The sequence below is a fragment of the Asparagus officinalis genome, chromosome 1 (genome assembly GCF_001876935.1).
Source record: "Asparagus officinalis chromosome 1, Aspof.V1, whole genome shotgun sequence".
NCBI classification, from domain to species: Eukaryota; Viridiplantae; Streptophyta; class Magnoliopsida; order Asparagales; family Asparagaceae; genus Asparagus; species Asparagus officinalis.
In genome coordinates this window covers 123,158,746-123,183,015 of record NC_033794.1, presented here as the reverse complement: position 1 = coordinate 123,183,015, position 24,270 = coordinate 123,158,746, and the positions used below count along the sequence as shown (strand labels likewise).

The following is a 24,270-nucleotide window of genomic DNA, read 5'->3' as shown; positions in this document are numbered from 1 at the left end:
CTCAATCGCCAAAGTGTAACCCTTTGCCAGCAACGGACATGTGTATTTTTGCATGTAATGCCTCAATCGAATTGGCGGCCAAGACCAACAAAGGTTCCAACTTAGCCGACCCGTCGAGTTGACATTCCTTCATGTCGACTCGAAAGGCGGTACTAGTCGACCCTCTTGTCGAAGACGACTCGTAACGAGCCCACTCGACCTGCTATTCGACGCCCCACGATGACAACTTGAAAGACATTACTTCTCGGCGAACCTAGAGGACGACTTCAGCTTTGAACCTCTCTCGGTGACACAACGTCGACGTCGCATTTAATGTTTGGTAGGTGTCATCATGCCTCTAGCCCCAATAGCCTTCATGACTCATCAGACCACGTCGACGCCACCATGCCTCAGATCGCGTCGTATTTAATGCTGAGGTGATCTCTCCTCCAGCCGTCAGCCGACACCTGTAAACCAGAAGTTGACTCAACGCCAGCCCATATTTCTTCACCGCCATCCTGTGCTCGGTCACAATAACGATTCTACCCTTATACCATCAGTATAAATATGACTTACTATTCTAACAGAAAGCTTCTTCTGAAAAGGGTTCCAAAATTTGATCTTCTAAGAGAGATCTGTAAATTATACCACACACACAAGAACTCTCACATTTCTTTATTTTCCCCACTCAAGTTCACCAGCTGACTTGACCATCAGAGGAACCACAGGGGAACCAGTCCCCGTCCTCTCACAGATTTCTATATGTGCAGACGTCAGCCTCAGAACTGGATAATCGGGGAAGAAAGCAGTCCCTTATCAACTTCATCCAAATCCAACCATGGATATAATTGACTGTGTGATCACTTAACATCAACAACTTCGTTTGTGAGAAAGTGGAAGAATGAACAGTGGATATGTAGAAAATTTACACCAACGATAACCAAACATATTTTTTGACAAAAGCAGTCAATAGTGACAAATTTATTTGGTGTCGTTCCTCTTGTGATTTGTGGGAGACGTAAGCAACATGAAGATGACAAGGTAAAAAGAATGGTGTAAATATATAATTGATATTCAATCAAATCTTCAAGTGGGAGATTATTGTCAAAGGCTGAGATTATTTGCTAGTGAGTAACAGTAACCATCTACCTGCTACATTAACTACCAACCACAGACCCACCAATCGTCATTGTAGCTATACTGTAGCAACAATACACATCTACCACAAAATCACCTATATATAGTCCCTCTAGCCTTAAGTTGAGATCATCTCAGAAACAACAACAACTCCACATATAAAAGAGTGAGAGAAAAAAAAGAGTTTCTCCTCATAAAGAGAAATTGTAACTCCAAAGTTTTTCCTCATAGTGAATTCTTCTATCGTTGTCTGTGGTTTTTACCCCAAATTCATCTAAGTGTTTTATCATGTAAATCTGTGTGTTCAATTTTATTATTTCTGCACGAGTACTCATTGCAACCCTGCTCTAGAAGGTCCCCGGGTTTGTCCCAACACCCCAGACCCACAAGTGCCTCCTTTTTCCTCCACCTCCTTTGTCCTCTCCTTCCTCAATTGCATGTACAGCTTCTATTAGCAGATTGCAATCCAAGTTCATCATTTACTGTGACTTCCTTGTCTGCTTCCTCTAGCAGATAACTTCCTCTACCGCCAACTTCTCCGCCTCCTCCGCGCTCTACCTTCTTCGAGTCATCACCTGCCATTCCCTCTAATTCATCGTCATCGATACATTTACGTGTGCCTTGGTATTATTCCTTCGCTCAGTGACTGGGATATGGTGTGCAAGCACTAAAATGATGTCGAATTAAAAGAATCGACTCACTCAAGAAACTGTAAAGGAACTGCATATTGATGCTTGGAGTCTCTATGTTATTTTGTGTTTGAATTCCATGTTGCTCGCAAGTTGCTCGATGAAATGCCTAAGGAGATCGTATTATTGCACAACCATAACCAAGAAGTAATTATCCAGTTTTGTTCTTGCAGAATTGGTTTATGTTATTAATTTGATGCATATGGGTTTCTTGTATCTTCTTGTGATGCTGTATGTGCATCATGTTCTTAGTGATCATGATATTTGTAGAATTGGTTCATAATCCATAAGGAGTTATATTTTGTTTAGGAAGAGCTATAAAGTTATAAGGCGTAAAGAGTTATACAATGAGCTATAATAGGTTGTAAAGAGTTATACAATGAAAAATCAAAATTACAATATTTTAAGTCTTTATATTTTTATTATAGTTGTATCTAACCATGTATATGACTTTTTTTGTTTATTTTCCTCATATATGTCCTTTCAAATGGAGTTTAAATGTTTGATTTTTCTTTTTCCTGCAAAGCACAAAACTAATAAAGGGATTATACTTTTTCTAGAAAGAACTATAAAACTTTCATAAAAAACTATATTTTCAAGTTTTAAACCATGAAAACTAGGACTCATTATCCTTCTTTTTTATTGTAGCTATGTTGTTGTTTGATGGAAAATTTGTAGTAACAAGAAAAATAATGAAAGAATCGTATTTGATTTATTCTCTCTAACTGCTTAGAAAAAGAATGATTACAACCCTCTCAATCTTGATTACAATTTGGATTTCCTGATTACAAAAGAGAGGAGAATGATCTGGATTCTCCCATTTGTTTAATTCTGAGTTCTTCACGGTGGCGATGGAGTGCCTCCCTCGAATGCTCGCGTCGAGTTTGCTCTCCGTTGATGATCTAAACGTCTTGTTTCACTGGAACGTGGTCTTCTCCTCACGATTTGACGTTGTGGAGAACTTGCGTGGTAAGTTTGAAAATAACTCTTAACGAGTTAATAACTCAGAGCGAGTTTTAGAAGAACTTGCAGAGTAAGTTTTGAACTCTGATCGAGTTGATAACTCTGAACAAGTTGATAACTCTGAACGAGTTTGAAACTCTATGGAAGAGTTGATTTAACCGAAAGTCGGTTATAAGCCAAGGATGAAGAAGCTCCTATTGCCGATCTCCAAAATTCCAGCCGAAGGATGAAGGCTCTTCTTTGCTGCCAAGCTTCAGATCCAAAAAGCCAGACCCTCCGATCAACCAAGCTAGCCCTTGACCGAATCTCCCTCCGTTGATGAGACAAAATCCGATCCCCTAACTCAACAGAGTTTCTCGTATTTATATGGGATTAAGGGTGGTAACTGCCCCATTAATCCGCTCCTAAGTAGGGCGGAAATCCCTCAAATCTTAGGGGGGAAACGGTTCCTGGAACTGTTCGGTTCATGTTTGAACGAGTCAAACGCCAAAAATGGCGTTCTGGGCCTGAACTCTGCGTTTTAGACTAAAAACGCAGAGTTGGACCTATTTTGGGTGGCTGAACGCACAGGCCGCGATGCGTTGTAAATCTGAAACGCAGAGTTGGGACGCAGAGATGAACTCTGCGTTTTGGACCTGAGACGCGGAATTGGAACACAGAGATGAACTCTGCGTTTTGGACTTGAGACGCAGAGTTGGAACACAGAGATGAACTCTGCGTTTTGGACTTGAGACGCAGAGTTGGAACACAGAGATGAACTCTGTGATTTGGACCTGAGACGCAGAGTTGGAACACAGAGATGAACTCTACGTTTTGGACTTGAGACGCACAGAGATGAACTCTGCGTTTTGACTCTGGAATATAGCCACGACCTCTGCGTTTCGAGTTTGGAATGCAGCCACGACCTCTGAGTTTCGAGTTTGGAACGCAGCCACGACCTCTGCGTTTTGGATCTGGAACGCAGCCACGACCTCTGCGTTTTGAGTTTTGGATGCAGAGGTGAGCCTTAGGTGGGCTCGGCGAGCTTTAGGCTAAGTCCGATGTTCTGACGAAGTCCAGTCTTGCAGACGGGCTTCAGAACATAACTTGCTGCGAAGAACATGTCATAACTTTCAAACCGTAAGTCGGAATTGGACGAATTATATATGAAAATCGGCTATCTCAACGAGACGGAGCCGACCAAACCAACCCCATATGATTCGATTTGCTCCGTCGGTTTTACCAAATTCCTTACGGTTTGAGAGATATCTGTGTTTTAATATGAAGAGACCGTTAATTTGTAGTCTCTAGAAATTCCTTACGGTTTGAGAGATATCTGTGTTTTAATATGAAGAGACCGTTAATTTGTAGTCTCTAGAGTGTTGCAAAGATCGTCACCTTGTAACCTTCGTCTTGGCTCCTTGAAAATATGAGAGTCATCAGATTGTAACTCCAGATGTTGATTGTGAAGGCTGTTGAATTAGAACTTTCATTAGTTATTGTGAAGGTCGTCAGATTGTAACTTTCTACGTGAAAGTCTTCAAATTACAGCCTTCTGGAAGTCGTCAGATTGTAACTTCCATTATTGGTATTTGATGGGGATAAGCTATCTGTAGTGATTTTTAGACAGCCTACAGAACCCCCTCCAAAGTTTTCGAAAGTTCGCGGTTGACTGGGACGAATTTTCGGAATACTTTGGATCTTAACTCTGATCTTGGAGCTTTTGATTCCTTGTCATAAGGAGTTGTTCTTTGCACCCGCTTCGAAGGCATCTTGGTTGAAGGGGTTTTCCATGCAGGACTTGTGTGATGATGAGCTTCAAATAGAAACTGTAGCAACGGTACAAGTTACTCATGAGTAGAAGCTATCAAACGTCACGTCACGGCTCACCTCCATTCAGCTGATGGGCCCGCAAACATTCATAGGATTTTTGGCAAACCCTCAGCCATCAACGGATTTGATAAACCTTTACCGACTACCGTTTGATTCGGGCTAGCATGTGAATTATTTGAATCCGTTTCACATGTAATGTTGTGCTAAGAGAATGAACCCTCTTAGACTTGTTGCTATGATTTTGAATACATAGACTTTGTCATTTTTACGGGAAAAGACTAACCGGCAACGCATGTTAGGCATAGACTTATATCTAATTAGGGATCGAGATAAAGTCCCCCATGCATGTGAGGCATGGATTTTGATGCTCTTTTCACGATAAAAGACTAATCAGCGACGCGTGTTAGGCGTAGACTTATCTCTAATTAGGGATCGAGATAAAATCCCCCATGCGTGTAAGGAATGGATTTTGGCGTTATTAACAACGGCCTGCTACGATATTGAATACGTAGGCTTTGCCATTATCGCGGGAATAGGCTACCCGACAGCATGTGTTAGATGCGGACTTATATCTAATTAGGGATCGAGATAAAATCCCTCATGTGTGTAAAGCATGAATTTTTGGTTCTACGATGTTTGAATACGTAGACTTTGCCGTTGATTCTTTCTGTGTTACTTAAAACACTGAAAGAAAGTTGAAAGCGCCAGAGGTGTAGTATTAACTTGGCGTGAATTTTTACTTAGAGTGAAAATCAGAAACTTTCTTTATTATCACTGGGATAATTCCAAAAAATCTTTAATCCACTGGGGATTTTATAAAAAAAGATTAACAAGTTCATTGGGGGGGTTGGCTGTTAGAGGTGTGATGTTAACCTAATAGTATTTTATGGACCTATCGCTCTATTGAAGAGAGTCGATAAATTGATTTGGTCGTCAGAGGTGTGATATTAACTTGACGGGTTTTTGGACCTATCGCTCTATTGAAGAGAGTCGATAAGTTGATTTTGTCGTCAGAGGTGTGATGTTAACTTGACGAGAAGAATATTGCGATCGGGGCAATTTTGATGACCTATCGCTCTATTAAGGAGAGTCGATAAGTGGATTTTGTCAGAGGTGTGATGTTAACATGACTGGTTTGTGGACCTATCGCTCTATTGAGAAGAGTCGATAAGTGGATTGTATCGTCAGAGGTGTGATGTTAACTTGACGGGAAAGATATTGCGATTGTGGCAATTTTGTGGACTTATCGCTCTATTGGGGAGAGTCGATAAGTGGATTTTTTCAGAGGTGTGATGTTAACGTGACAAGAATTTGTTACGATCGGAGCAACTTTGGGGACTTATCATCCTGTTGAAGAGGATTGATAAATTGATTGTCAGAGGTGTAGTGTTAACATGACAAGAATTTGTTGTGATCGGAGCAACTTTGGGGATTTATCATCCTGTTGAAGAGGATTGATAAGTTGATTGTCAGATGTGTGATATTAATGTGACGGGAATTTGTTGTGATTGGAGCAACTCTGGGGACTTATCATTCTATTGAAGAGAATTGATAAGTTGATTGGTTGTCAGAGGTGTTCTATTGAACATGACAAGAATTTGTGTACTTGTGACTTGCACAAGGTGTTGGGAATTAGCGTCTCGCTGGGGAAACTTGCTGGGTGGGTTTAGCACCAGAAGCGATAAATTTTAATACTTGTGATTTGAATAAGATTTTGAAGACTTAGTGTCTTGCTGGGAAAGATTACGATTTGAGCAATTTTGAGGACTTATCATCCTATTGTCAAGGATTGATAAGTTGATTGTCAGAGGTGTATTGTTAACGTGACAAATTGGGAGTGATGCAAACTGAACATACTCCGAGGGGGTGATGATCATCAAAAGTGCAATGTTAACTCGATGATGTGAAAGATTCGTTACTCTTAATCCAGTGGATTCCAAGTAACCAACCCCCAGTCTTGATTAAGACTTAGCAGGGGCATAAAAAAGAGGTAGACAAGGCACATCCCCTAGTGGGGCACTATCCATGAAGTCAGAATAGAGGCATATCACCTGATAGGCCATTATCTGATGAGTTTGACTATCAGAGGTAACTGTTAACGTGATAGTTTTGTGGATCCGCAATCCTACTGAAAAAAATTGGCAAGTTGATGGACTATCAGAGGTAATTATTAACGTGATAGTTTTATGGACCCGTCATCCTAGTGAAAAAGATTGGCAAGTTGATGGACTATCAGAGGTAATTGTTAACGTGATAGTTTTATGGACCCGCCATCCTGCTTGAAAAGGATTGGTGGGGGAATTTGGAGGAAAATAGACTATCAGAGGTGATCATTAACGTGATAGTTTTGGTAGACTTCGTGGTTGACAGAGGTATTCTATTGAACATGACAACTCAGAAAATTTATTATTCATAATCCAATGAACTACAAATAAACCAACCCTCAGTCTCAACTCAGAAAATTTATTATTCATAATCCAATGAACTACAAATAAACCAACCCTCAGTCTTGAACAAGTACAGGGGGGAAAAGGAGTAGACATGACATACGCCTAATGGGCCACTATCTAACGAGTTTGACTATCAGAGGTAATTGTTAACATGATAGTTGTTGGATCTACCATCCTACTGAAGAGGATTGGCTTCAATGACCGTAGTATCTTCCTCTTCTGACTGAGAAGATTGGGCTTGGTCCGATTGCTCAGGTTGATCCTGCCTACTTTGTTCTTCAGCTTTGATCCTGGCAATAATCTTTTGAGCCTGTTCGCCTTGAGATATTAGTTGTCTCCAGGAACGGCACTCTGTAACCCTCATTTGTGCTAGAAGGTCAGTCTGCAAGTTGTGTCGACAGGTCTCCACTAAGGTAGACTGTGTCATACCTGTCGGACACCGGAGAGCCATGGTTCGAAACCTTTTGACGAAGGCTTTGACGGACTCCCTCTTCTTCTTCTTAGTGGCGAGAAGGGTATGGATGGAGACTTCTGTATCCTCTTCAAAGAATCTTGACAGGAATAGTCTTTCTAGATCTGCCCACTTTTGGATACATCCGGCAGGCAGTTTCCTGAACCATTCAAAGGCAACTCCCTTGAGGGTGCCAACGAACAATCGAGCCAGTATGGCATCGTTTGATATTACATTTCTAGTCTGTGACTTGAAATGATAAATATGTTGGTTCGGTGATCCCGTGCCGTCAAAAGTTTGTAGCGTCGGGACCTCAACTTTTGGAGGATAAGAGGCTGCATCCCATTCGATAGGATAGGGTCTGACAACTCCCTCGTCTTGGAGCTCACTTCTGTTGGCCATGGCATTGAGGCGGGCTTCCAACTCTTCCATTTTGGCCGACTGGATATTCTGATCGTTCTCCGTCTCTCTTCATTCATCAGAGGAAGATTCCAGGTTATGAGCTTCTTTGTCAGAAGCAGTGTCATCAACCGCTTTTTCTTTCCCTTTGCTTGTGTGAAGTCGGGATGAAGACGTTCTTCCTCTTCGGGAAGATTCTTGCCTGGGTGGCGAATCTGTCTTCTGAGATTTGTCCTTATCTGCGACGATTTGAGTCAACAGGGCCAAGAGTTCATTCATGGCCTCCTGCTCATCAAGTCTCTTTGCGAGATCTCCATGGTTTCCCGTCATATAAGCGGAGCTCTCATGTTCAACAAAAGAGCTTGATGATTGGGACTCTGCAATGGCTGAGTGTTCATCATCGGAATTGGTTCTTCTGACTAACCTCCGATAGTTGACAGGAGAAATGGTTCCTGTTCGAGTCCGAGTGCGTTGGTAGATTCCTTCAAACTCGTTAGCGATTTCTCTGACGCTTAGAGAACGATCTGTCTCTGACTCGTCAGAACTAGGGGTTGATGATCTCCCTCTGCCAACCATGTTAGAAGTGACTCTAAGGTATTCATCCTCTAAAGTCTTCTTCCTGTGAGAATGTCGTCGATTATTGAGCAAAACGACGTTCGTCGGTCGGTTGAACATCGACAGCCATTCCCGTAAGTCAGAGACTTGGGATGGACCTCTCACGGAGCGTGAGGGTAGAGATGGAACCCCCTGTCCGTTAAAGGATGGGACTGGTTCTTGGCAAATATGAATTTTAAATCCATGTTGATCATTTTGAACACGGCGAATCACATCGCGTTCCAAAGAAGGAACACGAGGGGCGTGTTTAGCTTGATTAACGCAAGACCAAAGTCTGTGTTTTGCTAGTGAAACGCAGTCCTGCGATCTGCGTTCGGATTCTAAAACGCACTCCTGAGAGTTGCGTTCAGTTTGTGGAACGCACTCCTGAGAGTTGCGTTTTGGTTCTGGGACGCACTCATGAGAGTTGCGTTCAACTAGATCAACACAAGTTTGATGTTTGCGTTTAAATGTTGGAACGCACTCCTGAGAGTTACGTTTTGGTTCTGGGACACACTCCTGAGAGTTGCGTTCAACCAGATCAACGCAGATTTGAGGTCTGCGTTTTGATGTTGGAACGCGCCTCTGAAGGTCGCGTTCTATCTGGGAAACGCACACCTGAGGGTTGCGTAGCGTTTAGCTTGGCTTATGCAGAGCTCATGTTGAGGCTCGCAAACGCGGAGTTCGCGTTGATTGGAGGATCGGCTTTTTTGGAGTTATGCCGAACAGTGCAACCCCCATGGGAGATAGTCTTTAGATGAGTTGGCCACAACTGGAGCTTTAGTCTCATCGGAAACTTTGTGGATCTTGCGCATAGCCTTGGGGCTAAGGGATCCGGAGGAGAGGGCCTTCTCAAACTTGGCTTGATCAAACTCTACCACGAGAGTTTCGACCGTTGTTCCAGCGAGGTTGACGTCGGATTGCGCCACCACTTCTTCATCAGAGAAGCTTTTCCCCAGCAGAGTCGCCATCTTTTGTTTGATGGAAAATTTATAGTAACAAAAAAAATAATGAAAGAATCGTATTTGATTTATTCTCTCTAACTGCTTAGAAAAAGAATGATTACAACCCTCTCAATCTTGATTACAATTTGGATTTTCTGATTACAAAAGAGAGGAGAATGATCTGGATTCTCCCCTTTGTTTAATTTTGGATTCTTCACGGTGGCGATGGAGTGCCTCCCTCGAATGCTCGTGTCGAGTTTGCTCTCCGTTGACGATCCGAACGTCTTGTTTCACTGAGATGTGGTCTTCTCCTCACGATTTGACGTTGTGGAGAACTTGCGTGGTAAGTTTGAAAATAACTCTTAACGACAAGTTTTGAAGTCTGATCGAGTTGATAACTCTGAACGAGTTTGAAACTCTATGGAAGAGTTGATTTAACCGAAAGTCGGTTATAAGCCAAGGATGAAGAAGCTCCTATTGTCGATCTCCAAAATCCCAGCCGAAGGATGAAGGCTCTTCTTTGCTGCCAAGCTTCAGATCCAAAAAGCCAGACCCTCCGATCAACCAAGCTAGCCCTTGACCGAATCTCCCTCCGTTGATGAGACAAAATCTGATCCCTTAACTCAACTGAGTTTCTCGTATTTATATGGGATTAAGGGTGGTAACTGCCCCCTTAATCCGCTCCTAAGTGGGGCGGAAATCCCTCAAATCTTGGGGGAAAAACGGTTCCTGGAACTGTTCGTTGCGTGCTTTGAAGTTGGGTGGCTGAACGCACAGGTCGCGCTGTGTTGTAAATCTGAAATGCAGAGTTGGGACGCAGAGATGAGCGATGCGTTGTAAATCTGAAACGCAGAGTTGGGACGCAGAGATGAACTCTGCGTTTTGGACCTGAGACGTAGAGTTGGAACACAGAGATGAACTCTGCGTTTTGGACTTGAGACGCAGAGTTGGAACACAGAGATGAACTCTGCGTTTTGGACCTGAGACGTAGAGTTGGCACACAGAGATGAACTCTGTGTTTTAGACCTAAGACGCAGAGTTGGAACACAGAGATGAACTCTGCGTTTTGACTCTGGAATATAGCCACGACCTCTGCGTTTCGAGTTTGGAACGCAACCACGACCTCTGCGTTTCGAGTTTGGAACGCAGCCACGACCTCTGCGTTTTGGATCTGGAACGCAGCCACGACCTCTGCGTTTTGAGTTTTGAATGCAGAGGTGAGCCTTAGATGGGCTCGGCGAGCTTTAGGCTAAGTCCGTTGTTCTGACGAAGTCCAGTCTTGCAGACGGGCTTCAGAACATAACTTGCTGCGAAGAACAGGTCATAACTTTCAAACCGTAAGTCGGAATTGGACGAATTATATATGAAAATCGGCTATCTCGACGAGACGGAGCCGACCAAACCAACCCCATATGGTTCGGTTTGCTCCGTCAGTTTTGCCAAATTTCTTACGGTTTGAGAGATATCTGTGTTTTAATATGAAGAGACCGTTAATTTGTAGTCTCTAGAGCGTTGCAAAGATCGTCACCTTGTAACATTCGTTTTGGCTCCTTGAAAATATGAGAGTCATCAGATTGTAACTCCAGATGTTGATTGTGAAGGCTGTTGAATTAGAGCTTTTATTAGTTGTTGTGAAGGTCGTCAGATTGTAACCTTTTACGTGAAAGTCTTCAAATTGTAGCCTTCTGGAAGTCGTCAGATTGCAACTTCCATTATTGGTGTTTGATGGAGATAAGCTATCTGTAGTGATTTTTAGACAGCCTACAGTTGTATATTCACATATAATATTTTTTTTTTCTTTCATATTTTACTTAGACATTTTAATGTACGAGGAGCCATACTTTTCCAATAAAGAGCTAAAGTTATATACACCTATATTATAAGGCGTTACGCTTTGCAGTAAAAGAGTTATGTTATGATAAGCTATAATATGATATAAATAGCTATACTTTGAACCGTCAAAACTAGGACATATGAAGCTTCCTTTTTTGCTATAGTTGTATATTCATATCTATAACTTTTTATTATTATTTTACGCATATTTGGATGGACATATATACCAAATCTTTTTTAATTTTTTTTCTTGGTGTGACGGAACCCATAAAAAACTATATTTTGACAACAAATAAGCTATATTTATGTTATAATTAAGGAGCTATACTTCTACCATAAAGAGCTACAATTTAAGGGCGACGTGCATATATTTCGTCTCATTCTAATTAACACTTTATACAATTTGAACTCTTCACGAAATATATGCGGAAGTATACACTTACTAAATTTTCACTTCATTGAGGCATTTCATCGAACGGTTTCTAGACATGGTGGGTTTGCATTCATTGCTCTCATGCATTCACCGCAGTCGCAAGCAATGCTCCCACAAAAACAGACAATGCTGGGCAAGACTAAAAAGGGGCAGAGAAACCGCTCATACTTGCTCCAATCGCAGCTGATCCAGCGAGTACCGGACCAGAGAATGCGCGTCGTTTGTTAATTATCATGACCAATTCAATAACTTCTCTATACTATTCCTGTAGTCTTGTTCCTTTATTTTCAGTCATCACCACCACCTCTTTTAGTTCCTGGTTCCAACCGTTCTTCTTCTTCTTCTTCTTCTTCGTATTTTGTGAAGGAGAAGATGGGACGTAGGTGGACATGGCAGAGATTAGGGAAGTGTAGAGAGTCTTTGGTGGCGGAAGTGTAGAGTCTAGAGATAGGAGAGACTAGTTTGATACAGAAAAGATGGAGAAGGAAGATGGTATTTATGTTATTTTTGTATTTTTTAACTATGCATACATGGGTAAGTAAGTCTCCTCAAATAAAGCCATAGTGGCTATCGAACATCTCTATTACTGGCACCCGTATAAAAAGTAATTTGACTAAAGTTATGATTTGTCCCATCACTTGTCAAACCACCCCATAATCTATCAATGATCTTAGCAATCTGCACGAGGTTTTGACACGACAAAAAATTCCACCCCATAATCTATCAATGATCTTAGCAATCTGCACGAGGTTTTGACACGACAAAAAATTCTCAGGTACTCATTGAGTCTAATGCAGCATATACCATACCAAGAGGAGTACGTCATGTGACACAAATTACATGCAAATGTCAAGTTGATGGAATTAAATAATTTGTTGTGCCACAAGACCTATTTCTATTCATGTGGTGTATGCCACATGGTGCTCATGGACCACCTAAGAATTTCTCCTTGATGATCTAGTGCATACAAGTTGGCTCCTCAACGTGGCACTCCTCTATGTGGAAGAATATCAGCCACACATGAGTCATTGCAATTATGGAAATATGCACATGCTTGGATCAGAACGCCCCGCACCGTGCGGGGTGTTCTAATAAGATACGTACTCAATGCAGCCCTTCTCCTCCGCTTCCTCCTAAAACCTTTATACGCATGAAGACCATGTACCATAGTGCTATACGAAAGACACCCTCAGTTGCTTGGCTACTCTTGCAACTCACCCGCTTTGGAATGCAAGTGTAGATATCGTGTGTGCGCGTGCGCCTGCACATAGGGGAGTCTGATTTAGGATATTAACACATCGATGATGTAGAGCATATAGGAGTCGTTGTGCAACACGATTTTTGGGCCAAAAGTCAGTCGTATATTGTTGGGAATTTATCAAATAAATAAAGATTATAGCATGAATTTAAACCCGTAAATTAAATAAATAATACATCAAAGATAGATAATATAAATTAGAGAAACAGGCCTGACGGGAGCAGTTGTGTAAACACTGCCCTAGAAGATTGAGGACCCACCTATTGCCCTGGCGCAGATGATCCCTTCTCCCCTAGCGGTAAAAACCCCCGGAAACGGCTCGGCCTCTGCACTCGGGCGAGAGTGCAGAGCTTCAGCTCAGATGAAGAAGTTGCCCATAAAGTAAAACTAAAGTATAGATGAAAATGATATGTAGAGGAGAAAAGAAAACAAGATAAGTTTTCCACATTTTTCTTCATGTTTCTTGAGCTCAACATATGTTGTTTATATAGGGGTTGAAAAGAGCCGTTACAAAATCCCTCAATAAATTTCGTAACGTTCGTCATAATGTATAGTCATTATGCCCATTTTAATTACAAATTAAAACACATTAAAACATATTTTAATTGCATATTTTAATTACAAAAATTTATTAGAATTCATTAAGGCAAAATTGCCTTTTCTTTAAAAATATCCAACAGTCCCCCCCAAAAGGCAATATTGACTAAAAAATAAATTAATAAATCACAAAATGAAGGCAATATTGACTGAAAACTTAAAAATCAATAAATAAATTAATAAATCACAAAATGAAAATAGGTTGGGCAACCTTTCGTATCGTGAATTCGGGAGAGGTAGCTTTCGGCTTTGAACCTTTCCTTAGTGAGTTCATCGCCACCTGAGGGACATAATGGACTAGGCCTTGAATTAGGCCCCTTTAATCAGGTATTGATGAAAACACACACAATACGCTTTATCTATTGAGCAAAGCGGGTTGAGCGTTAAAGGCCATGCTCACAAAAAACCGACTCATGAGAGTTTCTAGGGGTTAGCCCAGCCCCCCCTAACCGCGGCCATCACGGTTCCTCTCACGTAGGTAAGTCCTCAAAGGGTACTACAGCTGTTTATTTAATACCCCCCACAATACACGCGTTGGACTTATTAAGAGTAAAACTCAGCCTAGCCAGCTGTATCATAAGAGCATCGTCATCATAGAGAAGGGGTAGTAGCAAATGCTACATAATGATATATAAATATATCTAGGTCGATGCTCCACACGAGTGTCACTAGTCCAGCTTGTTTCTACCACATTGAACCGACATTGGGACTACGTCTCCAAATAAGGGTTGGGTTGCCGCTGTCAGTGACCTCATCTATGGGCTTAACCCCATCTCCCTCGATGAATCCAGAACCACACTCCTGGATAATCCCTTAGTCAAAGGGTCATCAAGATTCTTTTCACAGACTTTACAAAGTCTAGAATCATAACTTTGCCTAGCAGGCGTTGTATTTATTTATCAAGTTCTTATTTTGTAATTAGTCCATCATATTGTTTGAAATTGACATTAGGTCATGATCTATGATCATAAAAGATCATAGTCTATGTCTGAAGAGATTGACCTTAATATTTGAACATTTCAAACTAATGTGGAACTAAAAATTCTGCAGTTATGCATATGCACATACATGAATGAAATTAATAATAGATACATGCAGAGCATAATAGGATTTCGTATCTTAAAATATATTTTTGTATCTTAAAATATATTTCATACTTCATAATTCAAATGCATAAAATTTTTAAAATTCTTCTATTATAAGAGGTTACAAAATGGTTACCTACAAAGTAGACCTTCCAAATTTAAATCGGTTGCCTATAAATGAGACCTTCCAAATTTAAATCGGTTGCCTACAAATGAGACATTCCAAATTTAAATTGGTTGTCTACAAAGGAGACCTTCCAAATTTATGCTGTTATTTTCTAGTACCACCTCTTATACAAATAATAATAATAATAATATTTGTACAAACATGCTTTAAATTTTTCAAGTGCATTCTTGCATAAAACCTTGTAGTTAATCATGTAACAAATGCAAGTTATCTAAAAAGACATATGAACATTTACTGCAATATTCATCAAAATGCAAATGCAAGTTATCTAAAAAGACATATCAAAATGCAATAAAAATGATGAACTTTACATTTGAATAATATAATTCACCATATAAAATAGAATTTTAAAAGATGCACCTCTTTGATTTGGTTCGCTCATATATTGATCATTTATCATTAGGCAATATATGATGCAAGAAACGTAATTAAATAAATGCATATGAATTTTTTTTTTCATAATTCCGGTCCTCTTATTCCAAACCAAAAACTCCTAAAGTGAAAAGATTAAAGTTTTACCCGGGTAGTTAGCCAGGTAAGGATAGTAATAGAGGTTGATCAAAGATCAATTAAGTACCTCGTTCCTTGCAGAGCGCGTTATGCAACCCTTAAACCTTGCCTTAGACACCAACTAATCCAAGAAAACTTGAATCGGTTCACTCAATGAGTTTTTGTTTCTTAACAGTAACAGAAAACTTTAAAATATTTTCTGCAAGCATTTGATTTTCCTAAGCAATTATACTGCAAGCATATGTTGGATAAGGCCGAGGAGGGTTTTACCTATTGATGTTCGAACCTCATGATTTTCATGTCTTGAGAGTAAAACTCATCTGCTGCAGACAACTGCCACAGAAGTTGCTGAACAAATTTGTATTCACTTTTACCACCTTCTGTACTAAGCTTATTAGATGCATAAATACACTAAAGTATGGAATTATTAATAGAAGGTACCATATTCATAGTTTAAAGAAATGAAAGCATTAAACCATGAACAAATCCAGATATTTCAAAGCATCTATTTTGTTTTCTTTATTCTTGTCAAAACCATGCATATGAGACTTTCAAACATAAATAAGTATTAAAAGCTCAAATTATTTATTGGTGATCATCAACGTTCAAATACAGAGCATATTTTCTTAAAAAAAAATTTTAACAGAGAAATAATTCCTCCTTAACAACATATAGTGGAGGTAACCTCATTTTGTACTTAAATTGGCGATCTGTTATCAATTAATTATAAAATCAATTACAAGTTGCAATTAATTGTAATTATTTAAGCAATAATTATCAACAATTAAAAAAAATACAATAAATGCAGTAATTAACAGTAATTAAAGCAATTAATTACATGTTTAAGGTTATTTTGGATGAACAGTAACAATTTTAATAAACAGTGATGTTTAATATACATGTACGATGAACCATAAAGAATGGTAACAGCAAATCTCGTGGATGCACAATATATTTTTTTTTTAAATGTATTTTTCCCAAGTGAATAGTAAAATAAGGTTCTGGTGAACAGTACCTTTTATTTTCTAATAGCTATTTAATAGATAACCAAATGAAAGAAGCTACAATTAATCATATTAGATGAACAATATCAAAACAGATTATTATTATTCTTCCATGAACAGTAATGTTGATGAAGAATAACTTTTAACTATTTTTTCCGAATTAACAGAAATTATTCAGCAATAATTAAAAGTAATTAATTATAGATAAACTTATTTCAAATTTAATAAATCAACAGTTATATAATCAATCTTCTAGATTGTTGGGAATTTATCAAATAAATAAAGATTATAGCATGAATTTAAACCCGGAAATTAAATAAATAATACATCAAAGATAGATAATATAAATTAAAGAAACAGGCCTGACGGGAGCAGTTGTGTAAACACTGCCCTAGAAGATTGAGGACCCGCCTATCGCCCTGGCGCAGATGATCCCTTCTCCCCTAGCGGTAAAAACCCCCGGAAACGGCTCGGCCTCTGCACTCGGGCGAGAGTGCAGAGCTTCAGCTCAGATGAAGAAGTTGCCCATAAAGTAAAACTAAAGTATAGATGAAAATGATATGTAGAGGAGAAAAGAAAACAAGATAAGTTTTTCCACATTTTTCTTCATATTTCTTGAGCTCAACATATGTTGTTTATATAGGGGTTGAAAAGAGCCGTTACAAAATCCCTCAATAAATTTCGTAACGTTCGTCATAATGTATAGTCATTATGCCCATTTTAATTACAAATTAAAACACATTAAAACATATTTTAATTGCATATTTTAATTACAAAAATTTATTAGAATTTATTAAGGTAAAATTGCCTTTTCTTTAAAAATATCCAACATATATATAGTGCCTGAGGCTTCTTGATGAGATCGATATACTAAATTAAAACTTGGATGTCTAGCTATATCAGTGGTAATGAAGTACCTTGTTGTGCATCGTATTCGCGTTAATTAGGATTTTCAAATTGAGAAGATTCACTGCCGAACGATATGCCAACATCATTTCTTTGACAGACATGTCATCCAGCTCTCCTGGATGAACGGAGGACTATTATGAAATTTGTTTCCGAGTAGTCGAATCTATTTGGGTAACCTCAATGTTGGGGACTTCCGAAAGGTAGGTGTCTGCATTCGCCACATCTACTTTATGGTCGTCATGAAGTTGCATAGCAGAGATACGAAGGTATTTTGCAAATCAGAACACAATGTATACACTAAACAGAGATATTTTTTTTAAAAAATATGCAAATAGAGTCATGTTAATTTAAAAAAACCTCATTTTCTCATTTGATGCCAAGAATGGTAGGAGCGAAATGAGAGCTTGGAGAAGAGAAAAACATCAGAACACAACATCGTGGGAGTCATATTGGAACCTCCCTGCTATCCGAGATGGAACATCAATAAGACATACAGAGTTCAAAACTCAAGCATACCTGAGATATATAGAACACTCCACAGAAAACTAACTGATAAAATAAAAGAGGACTCAATAACCTTCCTTGTACCGCAAAGACTCTATAGATGCTCTAACCAAAACTAGTTTAATGCGTTTAAAGGTACTACTGGGCTCGCTCATAAGCCCAAGAACCTATCCATATGGGGCTAATGTGGGCTTCTATTGTATATATTTAGTATTAATCAACTAATGGCAATCTGTAAATCTTACACGCTTAGAGCCATCGTTCTCATACCAAATTTATAGATAAATCTAATTCATTATTTAATATAAATGCATTTCTACTCATATACTGGGATGAGGTCTAACATCCTATCCATCTTAATAAAATTTTGGTCGTCGAAATTTTTACTACAAATATTTTATTTAGCAACTTTTAGGTTTTAATTGTGTATATCATCACATAGCACCCCACGTTGTTATTCTCTCCTATTGCTCATACATAACTCTTGTGTCACTCACAAAGATCATGTTACTCATTTATAAGCATCGGGGGCACACAAATCTTGTGTTGCACACCATAAATTTGCATTTTTGTTTACTCCAAATCTACTCATAAATACTATTGGAATAAATTTTCATAGTATAAATCCCGACGTGGTTAATACGTCGGAACAAGTGTGAATCCCAATGAGATACATGTAAACTAACTCTTTTGCATTTGTATCCAGGATTGTCACCATTGTACTACAACCAATCTTAGCATCATGTACCCAGTTATTTCGATTCTCTATTTTGTTATCACTCTACTACTCACTTTTATTGGTTTTCACTTAGTAGCCATTCCCTCTATTAATTAGGAGTGCACTCCCTTTGATCAGAGCTATCCTTTGCTAACGGCGACTGGTTGATTCTAGAGCGAATAATTTACTTTGTTTGACTATAGTTGTCTAACTTCAGGGTCAAGAGGGGGTTTGGCCGAGAAAGAGGTCTGAACCTCCCGACGTGGGCTCATGTTAATTAGCAGGTTCCCAAGTCGTCGAAGTGCTCCCTGTTCAAGATCGAACCTAGAACCATAGGAGGCGTATTGAAACCTCCTAATCATTCAGATCATCTGTGGTGGGCTAAATGCTCCTTGTTCTAATTTGGATAATGCTGACCATTTTTCCATTTAAGAGTTTTTCGCCCCAAACACACTATCCTAGATCGTTCGGCTCAAATCTCCTACCCTATGAAGCACGAACATGCATAACATGAAGCCCTGTCGTGTCGTGTCCGTGTCGGACACACGTGTTGAACACATGTATCCTATGTATTTTTTAGGATTTGTCTCGTGTCGGCGTGTCGGATGTCCGTGTCGGATCCGTATCCGTGCTACATAGCTACTACCTACCGTCCATCTTGTGTTTGCATGCCGAAACAATGACCTTTTCCTATTTTAGAGAAGCGTATCTTGCAGTATAGATCCGGGGAAGAGACTGTCTAGTAGGCATGACACCTGACTACAAGATCTTGCATAGTGTGGGGACAGTGGAGCAGGGGAGATGTCTTCGAGTTCGGGGACCCGATCCTCAACTTGCGCAGGAAAATGCATTAACAAATCTTAACAAACGATGCTCAAGCAGCTCAACTAATGACAACGCATCGCAGAGAATATTTATATATATTTATTTATGCATTATTATGTCTGTAAGACAAGATTTATTTAATCAAACTGAAAATTACAAAGAATAACCAAAGTTATTTATGCCCATAAAGATTTTGAGCTCAGAAGAGTCCATGAATATAAAGCCGAATCCATCGCTGTCCTCGGCCCCAGGTGACGGTTAACCTCCGATATGTTTAACGCTCCCGGTCAACAAACCCGCCCTCCTCCTGATCGCGACCCAGCGCCACGAGCCCGCCTCAGCCATCCACAAGCCTTACCCCAGTCCTTCACGTGCTCCTGCCAATGTATTTTAAAGGATTACTAATACCCCTTAAATTTTAGTCATCTTATACGTAACATTTCTCAACCGTGTGGTGTCTCACAGAATCCTGTTAACTTCAATTTTTTTCTAATGTGGACATTATGTCAGTAGTTTGCAAATAACTAAAACATTATTTAGAGAAAAGATCCTAAACTTCGTCATTTGTCATTTGTAGGTGTCATCATTGGCGGGTCTACGTACATAGGAGGAAGTGGTGTCACATGACACCGGTGACACCACTTCCTTCAAGAATGGCTGGTATTTATGAAGGTTTTTAGGTAATAAGTGAGATATAATATTAACTTCATGACAGAAATAACACTTACATGTATTTATACCATTTCATACCTGAAACATGTAGTTAAAACTTACTGATGTAGGATGCTTAACAGACAATTTCATGGAGGATTTGAACAATCATGTGCTAAATACAGATTTACACGTATTATTGACTTTCGCAAAGAAACAATCATTTTTTTTTTCAATCCGGAAGGTGAATTCTAACATATTATATGTGTAAATCGCCTATCTCGACGAGACAGAGCCAACCAGATTATCAGATTTTTAAAATCTCATCAGTAATACCCAGTTTTGACTAGAATCTGAAAATAATCAGCTTTTAGTTTATTTTTAGTAATAAAGTTAGAATCTATTTAGATTAGGAAATAAATTTAATATTAGAGTCAAATTAGATTAGGAAACAAATTTAATTTTTGATTCATGATTTGTTTCCTCTATTATAGGGAGTCTTTTTATGATAGAATTTGTTACTTTCTGTTCTTTGTAATTTTAGTCTTACTATGAGTCTTGTTTATTTTCTATTTAAGTTGAGAACTGTAAGCCCTAGAGGCATAACTTTTCATCAATAAAATTTTTCTTTTTACTATTTTCTTCGTGGATTCGAAGTTCTTCGTGGATTCGAAGTTCTTCATGGATTCGAAGATCGTTCTTTGTGGATTCAGAGAACACTCATTGGTGGATTCCGAGGTTATCACTTCTGCGCTGCGTCAATTGGTATCAGAGCTTTGTTCCTCTGATCCAATGGCAGATGATGAAGCCCCTATTTCTCGAACTAAGTTCGATAAGTTAAAAACTGATGTTAATCAGATGAAGACTGCTATAGAGCGACTTGCGTATGCAGTAGAGCATCTGAACACGATAGGAGTTTGACATTGCGTTGATGGTCACCAGTGACGTGATCCGACTCCACAAGATGAATTCAACAGCGACAATGACCCTAAGCAAGACCTTAGAGTTGGGAAGAGCACTAAAGAAGCAATAAAGAAAGAAGAACCATCTCCAGAGCATAATATCTTCCGCACGAGATGCACTGTGATGCAGAAGGTTTGTGATGTTATTATTGACAGTCACAGTAGAAAGAATCTTGTGTCTCAGCGTATGGTGAATAAGTTAGGTTTGAAGATAAAGAAACACCCGCCTCTCCACAAGATCGACTGGATTCGCAAGGGCAATTATGTGCAGAACGATGAGATGTGTCGGGTACCTTTTTCTATCGGTCGCAGCTATGTTGATGATGTGTTGTGTGATGTGGTCAAGATGGATACTTGTCATATGCTTTTAGGTAGGCTATGCCAATTCGATATTGGAGCTACCCACAGAAGTAGAGACAATGTTTATATCTTAAAAAGGATGGGCACAAAATTGTACTTATGCCTCTTACAGAAAAGGAGCCATCTAAGATAAAGACTACTAAGAAGAAGAGACTCTTGGTGACAAACAACGAGGCTTTAGGAGAAAACTTGAAGCAATCTGAAGAGATCTATGACTTGGTTGTAACTGAAAAAGAAGAACCTGTCCCTACCGAAATTCCTCCCAAGGTGCAAACACTCATCATGCATGAGATTCATGATGCTGATGGGGATATGATAGTGAAGATGAATATTATGCATGATATTTTCAGAGAGGTTATGAGCGATATTGCACATATTAACGATGTTCTGATAGAGTAGAATGATAAAATAGAGAGCGAGGCAATTGATGGTATGTGTGAATTGCTTGGTGGAGAGCTCGAGGCAAAGAAGATGAAAGAATTATGTATGAAGTATGAGGGAGAAAATTCTTTTTTGGAAGCAATAGCTCGAGGCAAAGAAGATGAAAGAATTATGTATGAAGTATGAGGGAGAAAATTCTTTTTTGGAAGCAATGATCATCAATAATTTCAAGAATTATGTATGAAGTATGAGGGAGAAAATTCTTTTTTGGAAGCAATGATCATCAATAATTTCAACAACGTTGAGATGATGCCACCGACACTAGAATATAGGAAGCAATAAGGAAAAAATTTGGAAGAGTTTTTCATGTTAACTACAGAACCACATGTTGCCAATTACATACACATGTCATGGGAAAGATTCATACATAAGTTTGATATAGAAGAAGTCCTAGCAGAGGAGGTAAAAGAACAAATGGAGAAAATCAACGCTAAATATAAGGCGGATGCTGATCATTGCAAGAGAAGAAATTTATTTAATAAATAAATTACTATTCTAATAAATATAAGCTTGGGGTCGAGCTTCTTTCAACAAGGGAGAATTCGGACAATCATGAGTTAAATACATATTTACACGTATTATTGACTTTCGCAAAGAAACAATCATATTTTTCAATCCGGAAGGTGAATTCTGACATATTATACATGTAAATGGTCTATCAGGACGAGACGGAGCCAACCAGATTGTCATATTTTTTAAATCTCATCAATAATACCCAGTTTTAGCTAAAATCTGAAAATAATCAGCTTTTAATTTATTTTTAGTAATAAAGTTGGAGTCTATTTAGATTAGAAAATAAATTTAATATTAGAGTCAAATTAGATTATGAAACAAATTCAGTTTTGATTCATGATTTGTTTCCTCTATTATAGGGAGTCTTTTTAGGATAAAATTTGATACTTTCTATTTCTTCGTAATTTTAGTCTTATTAGGAGTCTTGTTTATTTTCTATTTAAGCTGAGAATTATAAGCCCTAGAGGCATAACTTTTCATCAATAAACTTTTTCTTTTTAATATTCTCTTCATAGATTTGAAGTTCTTCGTGGAATCGAAGATCGGTCTTTGCGGATTCAGAGAACACCCCTTGGTGGATTCCAAGATTATCACTTCTGTACTGTGTCACTTACCATTTCACACCTCAAGCATATAGTTGACAACTTACCTTTACAAACCTCAATTGCGGTAAGTTGTTAACTATTTGATAAAATCCGTAATTTCATAATTTTACACCCTGATTATTACCCATTTAAAACAATGATAAGTTGTCAAGCTATTCTATTCGTATGAAACTTTTCGCGTTTTACACCACTTTTTGCCTTAAGAGCCAAAAGAATTTATAGTGTCCACATTGACTATAGAATAATGGACATTTTTAAGTATAAATAATTTAATTTGCAAATTCTTCATTATTAATTATGTGGTGATATCATTATTAAAAAATTCTGGATCCGCCACTGGGTGACGTACCTCCTTCACTAAATTTCGTGTTTTTTCCCTCTAAAAATTCTAGTTATTTGCAATTTGCAAATAAAATATATGTGATCCAGTGAGAAAAGTTTAAAGTTTTGTGCCGCTTTGTTAGACAACCCAAAATGCAAGGGGTTTGCTCTAAAATTAACCCAATTTTAAAACTCTCTAATTACTGCTTTACCCTGTTCAGCAGCACAGCACAGATCGGACTGCTCCGTCCACGTTTTGACGGGTGGAAGAAATGTGTGTGCTGGGCCCCGCTCGTGTTAGACGTTGACATTGGAGCAAAGCAAGAAGCGTACCAAACGCCGGACCCATAGGACGGCAAGTCACCGTCGCGGGCCCCGCATTTGCACGTAAACAATAGTATGCTATGTCAGCATGATGTGGGACCCGACACAGAGCTCAGCGCGCGCCCTTATCAACGCAGCTCCCTCGCCTCTTCCGTCCCTTCTCTCCCTCTCTCGATCTCTCAAGCCCAGATGGGGGAAAAATTAAACAGGATAATAAAGTCAGAAAAAGATCACATTTTTAAAAGAGAGATTAAGATAGAGAGGGCAGAAAATGGGGCTACTCGTTCGAATTCGACCGATGGAGCTTCTACGTCCGCGCTCTCTTCCTCTTCGTCGACGAATTGTGCGAAAAAATCGATCGACGAGGCCCCAGTTTTGATATTTCTCTTGTTTCAGAAGGCGATTAGGTCAGAGTTAGATGTGCTCAACTCTGAGGCGATTTCTCTCGCGACGGGCTCTGGGGGAGATTTTAAGCTGTTCTCGAAGCGCTTCAAGTTTCTCTTCTCTATTTATGAGCATCATTGCAATGCGGAGGATGAGGTAGGGTTTGTTGCTTAAAATTTTTTGGCTCGAAAATTTTGATTCTGCACGCTGCAAGTTAGTTTTTATAAGTAATTTATTGAGAGGAAAATTTAAAAAATCAGGCGAAAAGCAACAGTGGATATTGTGGTTTGATTAATCAATGCTGTGAGGATGTGTCTCGGATGAGAATTATTGAGATGGATAAATGTCAAATGTCAATAAACTGGAAGATAGTATAGGAAATGAGTACATTACAATATTAAATACAGAATTATAACCCTCAGTCCTCA

General features: G+C 39.0%; 1 protein-coding gene across 1 annotated transcript in view; it reads left to right on the top strand.

Annotated features, from left to right (window-relative positions):
* The window catches only part of LOC109833949 (zinc finger protein BRUTUS-like), a 37,649-nt gene continuing 37,000 nt past the window's right edge, over positions 23,622 to 24,270 (top strand). The window contains 1 exon segment of the mRNA XM_020402155.1: positions 23,622 to 23,998. Within this exon segment, the coding sequence (XP_020257744.1) occupies positions 23,648 to 23,998 (351 nt within the window). The 5' untranslated portion in view covers positions 23,622 to 23,647.